Below are 14,507 nucleotides of genomic sequence, written 5' to 3' on the forward strand. Positions count from 1 at the left end.
AGCTTCTCCCAGGGCCGCCGTGTGCAGCTGCTCAGTGGCACTCCCAGAGCCCCCACCGGAGCAGGAAGGACGGGCTGCTCCAGCATTCATCACCTCGTGAGGGAAAATGGGCTTAGGGAGAGATCGCTGCTGCAGCCTGAGCGGAACCGGCCCTGGCACTGCTGGGCCTGGGGCCAGGAGCCCTTCTCAGGTGGCACCTCTGGTGCCACCATGGCTGCTGAGGGGCCAGGCCCGCTCCTCCCTGCACAGGGACACGCCAGCAGAGGGACATGCCACCACGCCACCAGCCTGGCACTGCCAGGGTGCCCCGGAGTGCAGGGAGTGGCTCTGCCCTCCCCCCCCCTCTGCATTCCCTGATTTCCTGGGAATTTCCCGTTCTCCTCCCCGGGGGCAGGAGAGCAGCAGGGCTGGGGATCCTCTGCATCCCTACGAGTCCCTTCTCCAGCTGTCCTTCCAAAGCTTGGCTGCGAGCTTGGACAGCGCTCCCAGGCTGGGGTGGCGTTGCTGGGGGTCTGTGCAGGGCAGGAGTTGGATTCCCTGATCCCCGTGGGTCCCTCCCAACCCCAGGAATTCCATGATTCTGGGAATCTGCCAGGTGTGCTTCACCCAGCTGCCACAGGGGAAAGCTGTACAGTTGGCATAAACCCCCTCAGTTACGGAGAAAAATGGGAATCTCCTTGGAATGTTTCGATGTCTCCGGAGAAATCCCAATAAATTCTCAGAACCCCCATTTTGTGAACTCCAGGAGATGCTGCAGCACTGCTGGGATGGGAAGTGCCAGAAAAGGACAGAAGGAAAAGGGATTTGCTGGGCAGAAATGTTTCTCTTTAGGAAGCGAGGTGAGGGCTGGGGGTTCCGAGATTCCCATTATCCCAAAGCTTTGTTTGCATCCTGCTGGAAGTGCGGGACTGTTCCCACACCTCAGCACTTCCCGTTGTAGGGAGCCAATATTTTGGTCTGGAAATACTTCCAGACATCAAATCTGACCTTTATCCCATGGATTTCCTTAATTTTTAGCCAGAATTCTGCATTGCATGGACACAAAACTGTGAGGGGGGCCCTGGCTTCTCCCCGCAGTCTGGGGAATGACCTGGAATGTTCTGCCAGCACAGGGAAAGGGAAACATTTGATACATTTCTGTGCTGGAAAAAGGAATTATTTGTAAATTCTTCCAACTGGCAGCAATGCTGATAAAAATGGGAATTGGCACATGGAATGTGGGGCCTTATCTGGGATCCCTCCTCTTTAAGCAGCATTTGCCATAAAAGAGATGAATGTGTGACTTGAGTGTCACAAATGGTTTCGTTGGGATTTTTATCTGAGGAATAAAACGAGCACTTGGTGTAGGAATTAGAGGAGCAGCTGGAAAAATAACCCCGGGCTACCACAAGAGGGGGGGAAAACCACCCCTGGATGTCAAATTATTTATTGGAATGAGAGGAGGGAATATTCTGATGAAGCAGAAGTCGAGCTGGTTTCACCAGGGACCTGCCCTGGGACATTCTGGGATGTGGCACCTGGAGCGGTGACATCCTTGGGAGCAATGGAAAACAGGGGGGAATCTCAACTTTAAATTCTGGAAGAGTCATGGAATCGTTGAGGTTGGGAAAGATCTGTGAGATCATCGAGTCCAACCCTTCCCCAGCACTGCCAAGGCCACCACTGCCCCACGTCCCCAGGTGCCACATCCCCAGAGCTGTTAAACCCCTCCAGGGATGGGGACTCCACCCTGCCCTGGGCAGTTCCAATGCCTGAGCAGCCTTTCCATGGAGAAATATTCCCAAAATCCAACCTAAACCTCCCCGGCACAGCCTGAGGCCGTTCTGGATGCTCAGACCCAGGTGGAAGTGGCACTTGGTGCTGTGGTTTGGTGGCCATGAGGCTACTTGGTCCAAGGTTGACGATCCTGGAGGTCGTTTCCAACCTCGGTGATTCCATGACTCTTCCGGAACTTCCAGCTGAGATTCCTGTTTTTCACTGCTCCCAAGGATGCTCCAGGTGACACATCCCAGGATGTCCCAGGTTCTCTTTGGAAAGGGAGGAAGTGTCAGTGCCATGGCTGGGTGGTGTCACAGGTCACTGTGTCCCTCCAGGTCGCCCCTCCAGGCCGCTGTCCTGCTCTCCAGACCTCCCCAGGGACACTGCTTTGGCTTCCTGCACTTCCTCCTGGCAAGGGAAGGGACACCAGAGCTGGGGGCAGGGATGGGAACGGTGGCAGGACATGGGCTGGGACATCTGGAGACAGAGCAAATCTCTCCTTTAAAAATGAAATATCCAGCTCTCCCCTGGGGCTGGCAGAAGGCAAATTCCTTGTTCGTAGGCATGGACAAATCGCAGCATCACAGGATCATTAGGGTTGGACAAATCCCAGGATCATTAAGGCTGGAAAAGACCTCCAGGATCATCCTGTCCAACCTTTGATCAGTGAAAAGTTTGCTTCTGCCCATAAGCTCGGCTTGAGCTGCCCTGTGTGGGACAATGGTGACATTCCCAAGCTGGAAATCTTTCCTCTCCTTTTGTCTCTCCCACTTTTCCTCTTTAGGTTTTTTGCTGCCGTGGATGTTTCCTTGTGTTTCAGCCTGAAAAGAGCTGGATAAAAGATTTCATTTTATATCTCAACATAAAAATGGGTTTCAGTATAAAACAGCCCAGGCTGCTGGGGGGGGGGGGGGGGACACCAAGAACCATTTCTGGGTTAAAGTCAGAGTTCATAGGGGTCAGAGAATCCCAGAATCCCAGGTGTGGGTTGGAAAGAATCTTAAAAATCATCACACTCCACCCCTGCCATGGCAGGGACACCTTCCACTATCCCAGGTTGCTCCAAGCCCCGTCCAAGCCAGCCTTGGGCACTTCCAGGGATGGGGCAGATGGGTTTGGATGGATCCTGGGTTTGTTCTTGGTGCTCAAAGAGATTTTTCAGTGTGAGAAATGATCCAGCCACATTCCAGCCTGGCTGTCCTGTGAAATGTGTTGCTGAGCTGGGAATCCTGGGCAGCGGGATGGATTTGATGAGACTTGTCTGGATTTCTAGGGGCCACTCTCTCCGTGTCTGCTCTCATTTGGACAATGAGGATTAGCACATTTCATCCCGTTCCGTGTTCTCGCTGCGGAGATGAGGAGTAATTACAGCTGCTGCTGCAGCCTGTCAGCTCTGCAGCTCGGGAGCAGCGAGAGGTTCATCAAATTACATCAAATTACATCAAATTCTATCAAATGACATCCAATCCTGCCCTTGCTGGAGCGCTGGGCTGGCTGAGTGCAGCACAAAAGGGAGCCCTGGCTGCAGCTCCCCTCTGGAGCCTGTCCGTGCTCTGGCCTGGGCTGCACCCCGTGCCCTGTGCTTTGTGGGCAGCCTTGCTGAATTTTATTTCTCCCCAAAACCCTGGGATCATTTTGGCTTGGCAGGAGGTGCATGCCACAGCCCAGAGTCCTGCTCCGATGAGCTGCCGCTGGTCCCAAGGGTGTCTGAGCTGCACCCGGAGCTCTCTGCCCTCCCAGGGCCGGCGAGCAGCGCCCATGGCAGCCCCGGGAGCCCAGTGGTGATCCCGCTGCTCCGGCCCCTGGGGCAAAGGGAGCAGCGTCCTGCACAGACCTGCCAAAAGGGTTTGGGTGCCCAGGGAGGGGATGTGGGACAGGGTTGGGGCTGGTGGGGTGCCAGGGTGGCCGTGCTGGTGGCACATCCCCCTGAGCAGCCCCGGCAGGGTGCTTCCCTGGGCACACCTGGTGACAGGGCTGCTCCCTGGGCATACCTGGTGACAGGGCCCTTCCCTGGGCACACCTGGTGACAGGGCTGTTCCCTGGGCATACCTGGTGACAGGGCCCTTCCCTGGGCACACCTGGTGACAGGGCTGTTCCTTGGGCATACCTGGTGACAGGGCTGTTCCCTGGGCACACCTGGTGACAGGGCTGCTCCCTGGGCACACCTGGTGACAGGGCCCTTCCCTGGGCACACCTGGTGACAGGGCCCTTCCCTGGGCACACCTGGTGACAGGGCTGCTCCCTGGGCACGCTGCAGCTCCCTGGGCCGCTGTGCAGCCCGTGGCTGTCTGACAGGGGGTTCTTTCTTACCGCACTCCCTGTTTTCCTTGGACTTCTGCTCCGAGGGTTTGTGCTGGAGCAGGGACACGTCCCAGCAGATTCCCTGTCCTCCCCAGTCCCTGTCTCCTGGTCAGACACGGGGAGTTCATGGATTTATCTTTAGTGGGAAGCAAACCAGTGCTCTGGAGCTGTTCCCTCCCTGCAGGACAAGCCAAGGTGTGCCAGAGTGAGGAACTCTCCAGCTCCTCTGCTCAATCCCCCCCTGCTCCACCCTTCTGGGCTCTGCCTGAGCCTCGCAGACCCCATGGACATCCCCTCCTCCCGGGATGTGTGTCTGTACAATCCATGGATCGTTTCTGTGTGGTTGTCATGGAACCAGAGCAGCTGGATCCACAGAACTGCTCCGAAAGCTGCAGCAATGGAGGGACTGAAGGGACAGAGGGGGCTCCAGTGGAGATGTTTGATCCTTTCCCCAGACCCGATGAAGCTTTTCATGGAATCATAGAATGGTTTGGGTTGGAAGGGATCTTAGAGCTCCTCTCATTCCAGGGCAGGGACACCTCCCACTGTCCCAGGCTGCTCCAACCTGGCCTTGGACACTGCCAGGGATCCAGGGGCAGCCCCAGCTGCTCTGGGCACCCTGTGCCAGGGCCTGCCCACCCTCCCAGGGAACAATTCCTTCCCAATATCCCATCCAGCCCTGCCCTCTGGCAGTGGGAAGCCATTCCCTGTGTCCTGTCCCTCCATGCCTTGTCCCCAGTCCCTCTCCAGCTCTCCTGGAGCCCCTTTAGGCCCTGCAAGGGGCTCTGAGCTCTCCCTGGAGCCTTCTCCTCTCCAGGTGAGCACCCCCAGCTCTCCCAGCCTGGCTCCAGCCCTGGGAGCAGCTCCGTGGTCTCCTCTGGGTTCATCCTACAGATCCATGTCCTCCCTGTGCTGGGGGGGGGGCAGTAGTTTCTCTCCTCCCAGAAGTCACTGGAGCTGTCTATAATTAAAACTGTTTTCCAAGGCCAGAGTTTCAGGCCAGACTTTCCCTGTTCCCGCTGCAGTTCTGGGCTGAGGCTGTAATTAGGGAGAAATCCTGTGCCTCGTGCTGGGCAAAGGATAAAGCTGGCGAGAGGCTCTGACCTCCCAATCTTTGAAACCGAAAGCCTTGTCTGGGAAATGTCCTGTGGCCGGAGCTGTTCCTGCTCATCCCGTGCCTCATCCCCGGGCACAGCCTCGCCCAGACTGCCTGAGCCCTGCCCGGGTGTGCCGGGCACAGCAATGACACAGCCCGGGCCAGCCGGGCACTGCAGGGAGCTGCCGGAGAGTAAAAATAAACAGGAGTTGTGTGCTCCGGGCCCCGAGCTGCAAAGCCAGCTCATTAACTTTAAATATCTCACCTCGCTGCTCGCTGGAGGTCACACTCCGGCAGCAGGAGCGCGAATGCTGAGCAGGCTGCTCGCCGCACATCCTGATCCCGGCACATCCTGATCCCGGCACATCCTGATCCCTGCACATCCTCATCCCGGCACATCCTGATCCCTCCACATCCTGATCCCGGCACATCCTGATCCCTCCACATCCTGATCCCGGCACATCCACATCCCGGCACATCCACATCCCGGCACATCCACATCCCGGCACATCCACATCCCGGCACATCCTTATCCCTCCACATCCTGATCCCGGCACATCCTGATCCCTGCACACCCTCATCCCAGCACATCCACATCCCAGCACATCCTGATCCCGGCACATCCTGATCCCTCCACATCCTGATCCCGGCACATCCTGATCCCGGCACATCCTTATCCCTCCACATCCTGATCCCGGCACATCCTGATCCCTCCACATCCTGATCCCGGCACATCCTGATCCCGGCACACCCTGATCCCGGCACACCCTCATCCCGGCACATCCACATCCCGGCACATCCTGATCCCGGCACACCCTCATCCCGGCACATCCTGATCCCGGCACATCCTGATCCCGGCACATCCTGATCCCTGCACATCCTCATCCCTGCACATCCTGATCCCTGCACATCCTGATCCCTGCACACCCTCATCCCGGAACATCCTCATCCCGGCACATCCTGATCCCTCCACATCCTCATCCCAGCACATCCTCATCCCGGCTCCAGCCCCAGCGCCGTGGCAGGAACCCGATTATCCTGAGCATGGCCGGGGAAAAGGCTCCTTTCGGGAGCAACCAGGGCACGTTATCCAGCCAGCCTGTTGCTCAAGGCTCGGAAAACTGGGCCGGAGTCTGTTCTGCCTGGGGCTGGAGGTGACGCCATCTGGGAATGTTTTCCCCCTCTCATTTCCCTTTTCTCCTGTCATTTCCCTTTCCCCCTCTCATTTCCCTTTTTTCCCCCTCTCATTTCCCTTCCCCCCCTTGTTTCCCTTTCCCCCCTCTCCTTTCCCCCCTCTCATTTCCCTTTCCCCGCTCTCATTTCCCTTTTCCCCTCTCATTTCCCTTTCCCCCATTTCCCTTTTCCCCTCTCATTTCCCTTTTTCCCCTCTCATTTCCCTTTTCCCCCTCATTTCCCTTTTCCCCCCTCTCCTTTCCCCCCTCTCATTTCCCTTTTCCCCTCTCATTTCCCTTTCCCCCCCCCCTCTCATTTCCCTTTTCCCCCCTCTCATTCCCCTTTCCCCCTCTCATTCCCAGGCATGTTTTCCCCCTCCACTTCCCCTCTCCAGCTCTGCCTTTCTCCAGCCCAGTGAATGTTTAATTCCTCCCTCCAAGGCAGCCGCTCAGGAGCCTTTGGAGACACAGGGGTGTCCTGAGGGCTGAGGGTGGGGCTGTCCCATGGGAATGGGGGCGCGATGGGGTCACCCCCTGCTCCTCGCAGCATTCCCTCGTTCCTTCAAGGCACGGGAGCTCGGGCAGGAGCTTCCAGGAGCCCGGCACAAGCTGCTGCTACCTGGGATTCGGGGATTCGGAGTCCTGCTCTCCCTGCCTGGCATTCCAACCTGGGCAGACTTCTGAGGGTGGATCCCGTGGGATCAGGACAGGGGGAAGGCGGGATGGGGCTCCGGGGTGGTTGGGTGGGGTGGGGGTGGTTGGGGCTGGTGGCTGCACAGCTCTGGCTCTGTGTTTCCTGCTGCACATCCTCCAGCAGGTCCAACTTTCCCTTCTCCCCGCAGTGAAAGGCTGAGGGATGGTGAATTCCTTTGTCTTGAGCTCAAAGCTTAGGGAGAGGGTGGGAATTTCTGTGCTCGGCTCTTACAAACCACCAGCAGGAGCAGCTGATGGCACCTGGAACCTCTCGGTCCTGCAGATGTGGGATCAGAACCTGGATAAGGATTGGTGTTGAAGCTCAGGAGAGTAAATCCCCTTTCCAAAGGGCTGGAGGCTCATTCATCTGCCCTGAAATGGTGTCCAACCCCAAGTGTGCTCCCTGTGGGCACTGGTGCTTCTCCAGTCCCCTCCACAGGTTAAGTCATTCATGATTTTCTTTTTTCTACATCCCTTCTCCTCTCCACGAGTCCCTGACAGGAGGGGGCAGCCGGGGGGGTCAGGCTCTGCTGCCAGGGAACAGGGACAGGAGGAGAGGGAACGGCCTCAGGCTGGGCCAGGGGAGGCTCAGGGTGGATATTGGGGAAATTTCCCCATGGAAAGGGTGCTCAGGCATCCCTGGAAGTGTTCGAAAGCTGTGTGGAAGTGGCACTTGGGGACAGGGGTCAGTGGTGGCCTTGCCAGTGCTGGGGAAGTTTGGTCTTGATGATCCTGGGGGTCAGGTGGAACCTCGGGGATTCTGTGATCCCACTGCTTTATTTAAGAGGCCCAGGGGACGTTTTTCAGAGGTGCAGACAGCCCTTCCTTGAGTCAGTGAGGTCCAAAGCCAATCTCCCTGGGCTGCAGGCTCTGGAAGAGCTGGAAAAGCCCTTGGATTCCCAGCTCCATCGTCTTTGGAATCACATGGAACCAAAGAACGGTTTGGGGTGGAAGGGACCTTAAAGCTGATCCACTCCTAACCCATCCCGACACTTGGCATAAGGAGCCAGCAGGATCTCGGGATTCCCTGCTGGAGCTCTGTGGAGCTCTGGGAGCAGCCAGACTGAGCTCACAGCACAGCAAATGTTAATGCTGGCACTCCTCAAGCTGGGATTATCCCAAGGTCTCTCTGCACCCCACGAACGAGCGGTGAGGGGGAGCTTGGGCAGGTCCCTGCTGGCCACACAGGGTCTGTGGGCACTGGGAAGGTTCCCAGAGAACCCAGAGATGTTCCTTGGTGCCTTCAACATCCTCTTCCCACGACAGGACAGTGAGCCAGGCTCCCAGCACTGCCATTCCTTTTGACTGTCCCAACTCCCTGGTTCCTGCCAGGACTGAGAGTCCTGCAGGCAGCAGACCTGTGGCTACCAGCTGAGGGCCTGGGGAGGATGAGCTGGTCTGATTTGGCTCTGCTGGGGTGGCCAGAGCGGTTCTGAGTCACTGCTTGAGTCGTGAGGCTCAGCCACAGCGTCGGTGCCCGCGGTGACTCAGTGACATTAATGCCGGGATTAACACGGAGCTGACTGGGGAGGAAAGTGTGAGGGCACCGCTGGGAGGAAACCGAGGAGTGCTTTAGGTGGGCTTAGACCAGTGCTTAAGCTCAGCTCTGGTGTTTGGCTAAGATCACCCACACAGGCAGTGATCCATCCCCCGGCTGATGAGGGCAACTCAGGGATGGGGCAGAATCCTGCCTGGAACCCCTCTGTCATCACCCCCTTTGCCACCTGCCAGCCTGCCCTGGCCCAGCAGCCCCTCACCACCATTCCCAAGGTTTCCCTGGCCCAGCAGCCCCTCACCACCATTCCCAAGGTTTCCCTGGCCCAGCAGCCCCTCACCACCATTCCCAAGGTTTCCCTGGCCCAGCAGACCCCACCCCACCATGACCCTGGGTTTCCCTGCCCTCCCAGTTTGTAAATAAGCTCTGGGAATGTGTGAGTGCCTTGGAACCATGGACTCATTAAGCTGGAAAAGAGCTCTGGAATCCTCAGGTGTAGCCATTAACCCATCGCTGCCCGGGCCCCACAGAACCCTTTCCCTTCCTCAGTCGGAGAGCTCGGCCCGATTGGGGTTTTTAAATCTGCGTTCGTGTTTGGGGGCAGGGAGAGGAGGGAGCCGAGGCTGTCCCGGGGCAGGAGCACATCCCGCTCCATCCCAGCTGGAGCTGCTCCTGCCTGTGCCCCTCTGGCCTTCCCGGGGTTCTCCTCCCGCGGGATGAGCTGTGCTCAGTCCTCAGAGGGAGCTCGGAGGCAGAAGAGGGGAGGATGAGAACAGCACCCATCTCACACAGGGGGACGGGGAGGGATCGGGGTCCTGTGAGCCCTGCTGGGATCAGGGATTGCGGGATGGCTCCTGGAGAGGAGCAAGGGAGGTGAGGGAGAACAGGCAGCACACGAGCTCCAGCCCGGCCTGTTCCTCCTTTCTCCCCATCCTTAAACCAACTCCGAGTCCGTCTGTGGCACCCTGGGGAGAGCAGCACGTCTGCAGGCACGGGGATGGGGGGCTGGACTTGATTCCAGGGCTGGATCCCGAGCAGATGCTCGGCGAGGGCATCCCAGGGCAGCTCCCAGCGCCGAGTGCGCGGCCGTGGGGAGGAGCAGGAGGGCGAGGAAGGCGGCTCCTGCCTGTGCCAAGCCCAAATTTCCCGCTGTGCTCGCAGGATGGGATGTGGACCCTGGCCCGCAGTGATGCCCTGGCCGTGCACAGCAGCCCCAGGCAGTTTCTGGTGCTGGTTTTTATGGCATTTCTCTCGTGGCTGTCAAAAGGAATTTTCAGACAAAGCCGTGATTTCTGTCTGTTGATGAAATGCTGCTGCAGTCTCCTGAGGTGCTGATGACAGGGGAGCTTTGTTTTCTGCAGCTCCAAATGAACGTTAAAGGGATATTTCTAGGAGGCAAAAGGGGGGTCTGGTTGCCTTGCTAGTTAGGAGTTTAATTGAAAAAGCAGGCAATAAGGGGATAATGCATTTTTTCATGGCATCTTTCTTCGGAGGTTGTGGAAAACGCTCTCATTAAGCCAATAATTAAAGCCTGTGAAGTTGGTGATGATCCCTGGCACAGGCACAGGGAAGTCACGAGCAAGGGACTGCCCGAAGTCTGCACAAAGTCAGACAGAGCCAGTCCTGGCACCCCTTTCCTGGAATCACGTGTAGGACCGAGTCCTGCCTGTCCTCTGAGGGCGGAGTGACATTGGAGAGAACCCGAACTGAAAAGCTCCGTGCTCGGGGTCACACAGGCACAGGCCAAATGTATGCGGGGGCAGGTACCAGCATCTCTTTAAAATGCAAATTGTTTTCTTGCTAAACTGGCTAATTTAAAGAAATTAGCATCCCAAAGCGTCCCGATTTGCATCCCAGCGTGTGGATTCGCTGCTGTCGGTGCCAGCGAGCGCTGTGCCTCGGTGTAAATCACCCGGAGCCGCTGTCACCTTGCGGTACCTTCCCGAGCGATCCAAGCCCGGGCCGGACCCAGCCCCGCTGGATGCTTCCCGAGGGGCAGCAGAGGGAACGCGTTTCCCACAGAGAGGTTTCAGGGAATGGCTCCCCAAGCGATGGGGTGCCCACCCCGTTCCCCAATAAGTTCTCCCTGAAATGAGCTCGGTCCTGCAGAGCCCCGGAGCTGGGAGCAGCTTTGGCAGCAGGACGGGGTCTGGGTGCGTTTTACCGGATCAGAGACACCGCGGATCTTGCTGGGTTCCCTTTTAGAGCCTCACCCCAGGATAGTCCCTCCCAGAAACCCCAGATCTCCCGGAGATCCCAATTCCGCCCGGGGAGTGCTCGGGCCGCACTGAATTTGTGCTCGGGCCGCGCTGATTTCGTGCTCGGGCCGCGCTGATTTTCACCCGGCGGCGTTGGTGCCGAGATAAGGACACGGGAGATCGCGATCAGCCGCGCATCTGCCGGGATCGAGCCCAGGGCTGCGATCAGGAGGACAGAGAGCAGCGGGATGTGCCGCACGTGGCACGGCTGGCACACGGCGCTGCCGCAGCTGCTGCAGGCACCGCTGGCGTTTTAATCGCGGCCCTGGCATTGATCTGCTGTGGTCTCATGGTCTGAGGCACCGCTCACACCTGGTCATTTAATAGCAGCAGCTCCGGGGAGGGGTGGGTGCGGTCACTTCCAGCTGAACCGGGGTAAAACACAACCCCAAATCCTGCAGGTGCTGATTCTGACGCCAGGCTCGAAGCAGGGCTGAGTTATCAACCCTTATCAGTTCAATAACGTGGAGGAGGAGACGTCCATGGCCTGATCAATGAAGGAGATTTTCCAGAAGATTAGGTTAAGCATTCTCAGGAGAGCAGGGAATTGAACTGCTCAGACGGACGGGGATTTTTAAGATCCTTCAGCAGGCACGAATATCCCTTTTTGTGTCGAGGGAAAAGTGACATTTGATACAAAACTCGCTCCAAACAGCCTCGTGCCTCTTTGAGAGCAGGAGCCGCACTCAGCACGGCACCAGCTCGGCTCGTTAGTGGCAGGAGGTGTCACCTGTGCCCGCTCTGCCCGCCGGGCACACAGACGGGCGCTGCTGGAATCAAACGCCTGCTGGATGTGCAGTAGCTGTGGCCCTGCGCTGCCTGCACTCCCTCCCTCCCTCGGGAGGCCGGGGCTGGCCCTGTAAAACTTGTGCGGGGACCTGAGGGAGAGCCCTGGCCGTGCTGCTGGCTCCTGTCCCCGTGCCAGAATGGCTTTTTGGGAAGCGCCTCTGGGCTCTCTGGGCCTGGGGAACGAGCTGTTCCCCTCAGGGCACGGCCTGGCTGTGTCCTTGGGGGCAGGTGGGACACAGCAGGGGCCGTTCACTGGCACAGCAGAGGGTTTGGGGCTGTGGGCACTGGGAAAATGCTGTGGGGGTGCCCCAGGGTGTGGGGGGTCCCTGATGTGCAGCAAGCCCACAGGGGCATGTTGGGCTCTCAGGGGTTAATTATTAATTGATAATAATGAGGGTGGGGAGGCCCTGGCACAGGGTGCCCAGAGCAGCTGTGGCTGCCCCTGGATCCCTGGCAGTGCCCAAGGCCAGGCTGGACACTGGGGCTTGGAGCAGCCTGGGATGGTAGAAGCTGTCCCTGTTCACATCAGGGGGTTGCACTACATAGCCACTAAAAGTCCCTTCCAACCCAACCTTCTCTCTGATCTTTGAGTCTCTGATGTTTTCCTCTCCCTCCAGGGGACGGCCAGGTGGATTTCGATGAATTTATGACCATTCTGGGACCTAAGCTGGTGTCGTCGGAGGGCAGGGACGGCTTCCTGGGGAACACAATAGACAGCATATTCTGGCAGGTGAGTGAGCATTGCTTTAATTGCAACTTCAGCCAGCTCTCAGCAGCTTCCAGAGTGGATTTGTTGAGGAGCACAGGATGTTTTACCGAGTGGGAATGGTTGTGGGAAGCGTGTTGGGGTCCCTCGTGCCGTGGGCTGTGGGAGAACATCCCACGCTGGGGGAGGGAGCTGTGTCCAGCCGAGCCCTGTGCTCCTGTGGATGAATGCAGCTGGACACAGCAAAGCACCCAGATCCTCCTGCAACACTTTTGGGAGTCTGGAATTCACTTTTGGAAGAGAAAAGCGTTTTTCTCCAGGAGTCTTTTGAGTTGGGAGCCTTGAAGCCGCCTGGCTGCTCCCAGAAGTGTGTCCCTGCTCAGTGTCCCTTGGCTGTGGCAGGGGATGCTCCACACAGCAGGAATGTGCCGGGCAGGCCACGTCCCACTGGGATTTCTGCTGAATTCAGGGATGAGCTCAGGATAACCATGTGAACAAAACTGAGAAACTTCTGCCCCAGTGCTGCCCTGGGGTGGTTTGGTCCTGCTGGCCCCAGGCACTGCAGGGAGACGGATCCAGTGCTGGGAGCTGCTCTTTGTCTGCCCTGCAGTGAGACTTTAGACAGCGTTAGAGCTTCCAGGAAAAGCAGCCCAAAATGCCCCAAAACACAGAGCTGCAGGTTTGCTGCCAACAGATCAAACGTGTGGCTTCCTGTGGGATTCCAGCTCCTCTCATTGCCCATCCCACAGCCTTTGCCTGCTAAGAAACTTTGGCTGTTCCCAAGTTTAATGAATGCGAAGAGCCAAACCTGGAAATGAGAATTTCTGCCTTCTTTTACAACCCTCCAGCCCCGTCCAGACTGAACTGGGTGGAGCTCTGGAAGAGTGTTTTAAAAGGCTTTTAAAAAGCCGTTCCTGGCCTCCTGGCACGGGGTAGGAATAACCTGGAAATTCTGCTCCGGATTCCAGGATCTGGCTGTCAAAGCAAGAGTTTGGTGCTGGTGAAGCCCCCGTGGTTTGTGAGGTACCTGGGGGGAGTAATGACACCAGGAGGGGCAGGACTGGGAGTCAGGGATGTTTTATTGCCTCCACTGTGCCTTGGGAGCCTCATCCCAGCCCGGGAGGGAGAGGAGGGAGCCCCATCCCATCCCACTGTGCCTTCCAAAATTCCAGCCCCTCAGGAGCTGCTCAAGAAGCAAAAGTCCCAGTGGGAAAATCAAGTTTGTGAGCTGAGCTCTTGGATGGGAAGCAGAGAAGTCTGGAGCCTTCCCGAAAACTCTGCTCAGTGTAACCCATTGCTTTTAGTGACCCTCCCACCTCTGCAAATGCCTGGAATGGGCAGGGAGGCAGGATTGTGCCTGGATTTAGAACTGCAGGATTCCAGGGATCAGCTTCCACCGGGGAGTATCCCTGATGCCCTTCCTGGCTGTGGTGGGACAGGCAGAAGGGAGCAGAGGCTCCGGGTGGGAGCCCTGGCTGGGCAGGGACAGCCCCGGGGCTCCTGCAGGCAGCAAGGCTCTGGCTGAATTCCACAGGTGCTCCATGGCCTTGGAAAACAATGGTTATGGGCTTTACCCCCTCTTTACTCAGCACTTCCCTGGATTTCTGAGCCCCTGAAGAGCTCCAGTTGCTTTTCCTCTGGGGTAGGAGTGCAAGGCCTTTGCTGCTTTTTCCTAAAGGAAAAGCAAGGAGAAGACCCCGAGGTGTCATTCAGGGAACAGGTTCCCTTTGCCCATTGCTCCCTGGCTTCATCCAATCCATCTGCAGGGCATCAGTCACCTCATTCCCGAGCATTTCTGCCTCTGCGTTATCTCCAGTGGGATTCCTGATGGGAAACCAAGCCTTTCTGGGAATCAGGGCTTGGCTGTGTTTCCCATTTCCCCTTGATGTGCAATTTCCACATGTTCTGGCAGGGGATGAGCCTGGGCTGCTGACAGAGCCCTTCATCCCTGCAGCCATTCCCAAGGAAGGGTTTTAAGGAGGGAATGGTGCCCACAAGGCTGTGGCTGTGCCCAGAGCTGGGGGACAAGGGTGGGACAAAAGGGACACCTGGCTGGGCAGTGCCACCATGAAACCTCACCCCAAAGGTTCTTAAATCAGTCCCACAGGAGAGAGAATCTGTGTGGGCATCCAGGAAGTGCCTTCCCCTCTCCCTTCCAGGCAGCTTCCCTCCAGCCCTCCCCATGCTGGGATATCTTTGCCAAGCTCATTTCTGAGGCCAAAGACCTCCAGGTTCCAGT

The 14,507-nt window shown here is 57.7% G+C and overlaps 1 protein-coding gene across 2 annotated transcripts in view; it reads left to right on the forward strand.

The window, feature by feature from the left end:
* Positions 1–14,507, forward strand: part of CALN1 (calneuron 1) — a 95,440-nt gene that overhangs the window by 42,208 nt on the left and 38,725 nt on the right. For both annotated transcript variants that reach the window (XM_069033442.1, XM_069033441.1), the window contains exon 3: positions 12,180–12,292. In XM_069033442.1, the coding sequence (XP_068889543.1) occupies positions 12,180–12,292 (113 nt within the window). The remainder of the gene's footprint in view (positions 1–12,179; positions 12,293–14,507) is intronic.

This window comes from Aphelocoma coerulescens, chromosome 19 (assembly GCF_041296385.1).
Source record: "Aphelocoma coerulescens isolate FSJ_1873_10779 chromosome 19, UR_Acoe_1.0, whole genome shotgun sequence".
NCBI lineage: Eukaryota > Metazoa > Chordata > Aves > Passeriformes > Corvidae > Aphelocoma > Aphelocoma coerulescens.